Source organism: Haplochromis burtoni, unplaced genomic scaffold (genome assembly GCF_018398535.1).
Source record: "Haplochromis burtoni strain Fernald_Lab_line unplaced genomic scaffold, NCSU_Asbu1 Contig_7, whole genome shotgun sequence".
NCBI lineage: Eukaryota > Metazoa > Chordata > Actinopteri > Cichliformes > Cichlidae > Haplochromis > Haplochromis burtoni.
The window spans coordinates 2,509,053-2,515,695 of record NW_024582368.1 but is presented as its reverse complement, the minus strand read 5'-3'; the positions used below and the strand labels follow the sequence as shown (position 1 = coordinate 2,515,695).

The 6,643-nt window shown below is 40.1% G+C and overlaps 1 protein-coding gene across 1 annotated transcript; it reads left to right on the top strand.

Annotated features, from left to right (window-relative positions):
* Positions 1–4,761, top strand: LOC121815226. The gene is made up of 7 exons (XM_042225080.1): positions 1–928; positions 1,141–1,467; positions 1,647–1,946; positions 2,127–2,163; positions 2,285–2,376; positions 2,491–2,525; positions 4,445–4,761. Exons 1-7 carry the CDS (start codon positions 883–885, stop codon positions 4,616–4,618), a joined length of 1,011 nt encoding a protein of 336 aa, XP_042081014.1. The 5' UTR covers positions 1–882; the 3' UTR covers positions 4,619–4,761.
* Positions 4,762–6,643: the final 1,882 nt, after the last annotated feature.

Here is a 6,643-nt window from a genome sequence, read left to right as displayed (position 1 = left end):
TGAATGTTATATAGTTTTAGAATAATTGAATAATTCAACAATTAAAAATACAATATATGAAATATATATTGTACATGACAGAAAGTTCACACTACAAGGTCAAAACTGTTCAAGGGCTCTCTTGGCTCTTCTGATGCATCTGGAAGTGGCAATCTCCTCCAGAGAGGGCAGAGAGCATCTGATGATCTTCTGTGATGTGTGTATGACCCTCTGCAGTAAGTAATGACACTCTCGATTGTGGCACGGTAGAAGGACACAAGCAGCTTCTGGTTCAGTCTGTTTTTACTGAGGATTTGCAGGAAGTAAAGACACTGTATCATCTTCACTGCCATCACCCGTGTATTCTCCGACTATGACGGATCATTTGAGATCATAATCAGAAGGAGGCCATCGTCTCTACCCAGTCTCCGTTTATGTAGAGAGGGGTATAATCCTCTGCAGTCTTACAGAAGTCAAAGATGACCTCCTTGGTTTTTGTGGTGTTTAGAAGCAGATTGTTGGCAGCACACCACTCTGTCAGCAGCCACAGCCCCTCTCTGTAACCAGCCTCTTCCCCCTTTGTGATGATGTGTAAGTTCATTAAGGAAGATCTTCAGTTACACATCTGTGTGCTTCCCAAGTACTGGCAGCTAATCTAAGCTTTAGATCATTTCCACTTTCCCATGTCATCAAGCTGGCTGTGACATCACTGGTCTAGTCCAATCATCTTTCTGCTGGCTTTCATCAGGCCAGTCAGCCTTCACATATACTTCAAATGTCACTGCATATCTGTCATTCTTCCTTGCACCATCATGCAACTAGTACTAGTATAAATACAGCATGAGGAACTAGCAGTAAACCACATAACTGGTTTGTGTGGTTTAAGTCTATTCACTCACAGGCATGGCTGCTCATCTCATCATGTTTCTCCTCTTCATTGTACTTAAAGGTCAGTCATAGAAATAATTTAATTACCTCGTGTTTCAACAGCAAATGATAAAATGAATGAATAGTTTTTTTATTGGCACTTTCATACTTGCCAATGTTCAAATGTTAGTAGATGTATAATAGAGAAATCACATGAAGGAATAATATTTTAATTAAAGATCACCAGTTTAAGTAAATATAATCATTAAAGTACTTTATTTGTTCTTGTTGCAGGAGATCACAGCTTAACTACAGTCAGTCAAGTATCAGTGAAAGCTGGAGAATCTATCTCCATCCCATGTCTTTATGACTCCCAGTACGAAACTTATCTCAAATATCTGTGTAAAGGATACTATTATCGAGAATGCACATATGCAGTAAAAACAAACCAGCCAGGCCAGTCAGGAAAATATTCAATCTCTGATGACAAAAAACAAAGAATCTTCACTGTGACTATTAAAAAATTAAACGCAGATCAGGACAGTCATTACTGGTGTGCTGTGGAGATTCCTGGGATATGGAAAGATGTGAGAGTCTATTTTCATCTGTCTGTCACCAGGGGTAAGAATCCATAAGTACATTCAAGTACATTTCAAATAAGCCAAAATATTAGGAAAGACTTGGTTGTAATATTAGAATCATTATGTCAGTCATGATAAACATGTTTTTAAAAAATGCTTAAGAAGCTATGAATGTAAAGTAGAAGACTAGTAACAACTTACTACTTGTTCTCCATCAAGGTCCACCCAGTTTCTATGTGGATCATCAGGATATTACGGGTTTTGATGGAGGAAACATCACCATCAAGTTTTACAGTACACAAACTGGGAAAATAAAGTGGTGCAAGTTGGGCAGCGAGTGTGTAACACAGCCAACTGGATCAATAGATGGAACAAGAGTGAGCATTAATGAAAGTGCCCACAATGTTTTCACTGTCACCATGAGTCGAGTGACCACAAAGAGCAGCGGATGGTACTTATGTTATAAAGGAGACCTCCAGGTGCCAGTGCATTTAACTGTGAATGAAGCTTTCACACCCAGTAAGTACAACAACTCTGAACCTGAAATATGTTTGTATGAATATTCCACATGCATCATGATTAGCAATGCTTTGATGTGATATTAGAAAATATTATTCAGTTTTTTTTTTGTTGTTGGCTTCGTTCTTTCTTCCTTGATTTTCCCGTTTTTTTTGTTTATTGATTCATTGTCTTTCCCAGATAAAACAAGTACTAAAGATCAGGATGAGCAACTAAGGTCAAAAGGACTGCACTGACATGCACTAGCTATACAACTGTGGTTACACGCTATGTATTTATTGCCATTATGTGAAAACTTTGACCTATGGAAATGATAATTGTTTGTTTTTATTCCACAGTGGTTCCCTAACAGTTCTCATCATCTCTTTGACTTTGTTGATCTTCTTTGTAACTGTGAGCTTGGTCATTTGGTTTTTGCTCAAAAGATCCAGTAAGTTTGCGCTCACCGTTGATGAAACCAGTTCGTTCTTCTTACATAATTTAACGTTAAATGTTGACGACACTGCAGTCGCGCTTTGAGAGTAAGTTCTTGTTTCTCTTTCAGAATGGACCAAAAGAGAATCATCAGGGACGGCACTGGTATGTGATGCTAATTCATTATGAATTCATTTTTTTCTAATTAATTTTTCATTATTTAAGAACAAGAATAATCTGGTAAGAAAAGCCAAGTACTCTTTGTAGATGCAGTAGTGCAATACAGCTGCAGCACATGAATAAATGGTAATCATATCATGTAAATAACTTCCTTAATAATGGATATCTGTTGCATTACGGTTTCTCTTTTGGACACAGGCTCACGGGGAAGTGTATACGTCTGTTACACATAGAAAACAAATTTGGTTCCCTAGTTACAAAACATGAACACTTACAGAGTGAGGAGAATCCCATTTACAGCAGCAGATGCAGAAGTGAAACATAAATGTGACAAACATAGAGGAAAGGACTATATCCAATCCTGCTGCAATAAAGAGCTGTGGTTAATATTACGTGGGAACTGGTACACGCTGTCGTATACGCCGGTCAAGCACATCCCGAACATGCTCAATGGGTGACATGTCCGGTGAGTATGCTGGCCATGCAAGAACTGGGACATTCTCAGCTGCCATCTGCCCTGAACAATGTGAACCATGATTCATCCGTGAAGCGCACACCTCTCCAACGTGCCAGACGCCATCGAATGTGAGCATTTGCCCACACAAGTCTGTTACGGCGACGAGCTGGAGTCAGGTCAAGACCCCGATGAGGACGACGGGCATGCAGTTGAGCGTCCCTGAGACGGTTTCTGACAGTTTGTGCAGAAATTGTTTGGTTGTGCAAACCAATTGTTCCAGCAGCTGTCTGGGTGGCTGGTCTCAGACGATCTTGGAGGTGAACCTGCTGGATGTGGAGGTCCTGGGCTGGTGTGGTTACACGAGGTCTGCGGTTGTGAGGCCGGTTGGATGTGCTGCCATATTCTCTGAAACGCCTGTGGAGACGGCTTATGGTTGAGAAATGAACATTCAATGCACGGGCGACAGATCTGGTTGACATTCCTGCTGTCAGCATGCCAATTGCACGCTCCCTCATTGCTTGTGGCATCTGTGGCATTTTGCTGTGAGACAAAACTGCACATTCCAGGGTGGCCTTTTGTTGTGGGCAGTCTGAGGTACACCTGTGCACTACTCATGATGTCAGATCAGCATCCTGATGTGGCACACCTGTGAGGTGGGATGGATTATCTCAATATAGCAGATGTGCCCACTACCACACATTTGGACTGATTTGTGACCACTGTTTGGGAGGGATGGTTATATTGTGTATCTGGAATGAATTTTAGGTCTCTACGTCCATCCCATGGGGAATGGGAGCAAAAACAAAAGTGTTGCGTTTATATTTTTGTTCAGTGTACTTACTAATAACGTTAATAATAACTAATAACTTGTATGTTCTGTTTGGAGATTTTGTCCAATAATTATTATAGATCATAGGACTGATAAATATTCACAGATGTTGCCCCTTGAAAAAGGATATACAAAGAAAACACATCTAATAGCTGTATTGGGTAAAACACATTTCATATTCCATTTTTTAAAATACATATCTTCCATCACATTTATGTATATTTAATATTTGAATGTGATAGGAAGTCTTAAAATGCTAATAAACTTTAAGGAGAAAACATCTTATCTCATACTCTAACTTCTTCGTCCACATATTCCCCTTGAAAGGGAACTATTCATGTGAAGTGTCTCAACCTTAGTAAATTGCCACATTTGGTCTAGTGCACACTGTTAAAAAAAGTTCCTCTTTAAAATATTATATTGATATCAGTTATCAGAAGGACTAAGATACAGTGAACAGTGTATGTAAGAAAAGTTCAGAAGTGACAGCCATAAACATTCACAAACATAATGTTACACGCAAGTAATTTATTTTACTACACGTGCTTGTAATTGGATAAAAAAAGGTTTAAAGTCTGTTTTGATCTGTTTCATATCTGGCTCTTCTTTCTTTCTCAGAGTTTCACTGCTAAATGCGACGTGGCTGTGACATACAGCTCTGTGTTTTTTATGACTCAACAAACCACACAAAGGGTGCGTTATAAGAGCTCCGTATCACAATGTTTCTCAGACATTAAAACTTATGTTCTTTTTTTACATCGTCACCACACAAACAGCATGGCTCAGTCTTAGTGTGTCTGGTGGCTAGACCACTGCTTTAACTGCTTTAATTCAGACCAAATACTGTAAATATTAGCAACACGTTCAACTCTAAATCTTCAGTGCTATATCAGTAGCACTACTGTGAAAAGGATCAAAGCTTAAAGAATGCAGACACTCGCTTGTTTATCAGTTGCACTAAAAGTCATTCATAAGCAGTGTTGGGACTAACGCGTTATTAAGTAACGCGTTACAGTAACTACGTTATTATTGTGGTAACGAGCACGGTAACTAGTTATTATGCCAAAATCAGGAACGCGTTACTCGTTACTGGGATTTAGATAGGGTCGTTACTCGTTACTTCGTGTGGTGGCTATCGCGGAGCTTCCACAGATTCAGTAACATTAGCAAGTGGTGGAGGCCAGCAGGTGGATGAAGGAAAGGGACGCAGAAGGAAAAGAGACCCGAGGCGGCCGCCGGTCCAAGTGTGAACTGAACTTCAGGTAAGAAGTTATGACCTGCAGTCTCTCTGGGTCAGATATGAACCAAGTTTAGGTGGAGTTTATTTTCGTTATTCTGACTTTTTCCGTACTGCGTGCTAGCTAGCATGACGGAGTTTCTATACAGCTGGGTGGTGCTATGAAGTTAATGATGTTGAACTTTATTTTGTTCATAAGTTATTAGAGTTGCCAACCGTCCCGTCTGGTATTCAGAGAAAATATTACGCGTTTCTTATTGAGGTGAAAAGGAACAGTTTGTCCCGTAATTCAGCTACAATGAAAAAGGCACAAAGCTGGAGTTATTCTGTGTCTTAGCTGCACAGCTGCCTCTTCTTCTCTCATTCTCCCCCCTCCCTCTCCCGTTTCTACTTCAATCATGAAACTGATCAATGATCAGCTGATCGGCTCTCTTGTTTGTTTATCGCTCACTTTGCGCCGAAAGAGGAAACCAGCGGATGTCGCGCTAAACAACAGCAGCACGTTTAAGCTTGATCAGCTGTTGTTAGAATTTATTTAATATTAATTTCTAGTATCAGCTGATGTTTGCTGGAGCCACAGCTGAAAAGCTGCTGGTCATGATATGGTTTGGTTATCTGGTGAGAGGGAAACATGAAGATGAAACCAGGAGATGTCCTTACTGAATCATCAGAGCTGAACAGGTGATGGAGAAACAGGTTTACCTTTTAGGTGACATGAATGAGTTGAAGGGAAGTTATGAACTGTTTCTGAGAGACAAATAACACCAGGATCCTTTTTTAGGTAGCTGACAGCTGGTAACTGTGCAGGGCGGATCTAGCAAAGTGTTGCCAGGGGGGCATGTAGGGCATTAACAGGGAAGGGGGGCACAAAGAAATACTTTTCTTTCTTATTCTCATTTAAAATGTCTAGCTTTTAAAAAATAATTATCTGAATCTTACAACAAACGATTGATAGATTGATGCATATATACCATCAAAACAGTGAACATCACTGTCACAACAGCGTTTGTTTTCATTCAAAGGCTTTATGATTTTTCCTATAATGGTGGGCCGGTCTCTAGTCAAAATGCCCGGGCCAATTTTCTGTCCCAGTCCAGCCCTGTATGCAGCTCATCTGCAGTCTGGTGTTGCCTACATCTTCCTATTCAGAAGGCAGAATTTCCGAGTTCTGAGTACAATCGAAAGCACCACGACTGCAGTTTTTGTGTTGGATGTAAAAGGCGCACATGACGCTGTGACGTAGGCTAGAATCATGGCAGCAGTCAATGACGGTCCAGGCGTGGGATTTCTCTCGTGGAAATATGCACATTATCTTTTCCTTTCTATTGGTAGGTGGCACAGTGCACTTGTGGCAAGTAAGCAAGCTAGAAGACTGGCAAAGTTATGGAAGCAACACATTAACAAGAGAATTCTGAGTAAAACCAAAGTTACTTTCCCTAGTAACTAGTTACTTTGAAAGTAACGAGTAACTTGAAGTAACTGAGTTACTTTTGAGAGAAGTAACTAGTAATGTAACTAAGTTACTATTTTAAAGTAACTTACCCAACACTGTTCATAAGCGAGTGTTATTGTTCTGTTTC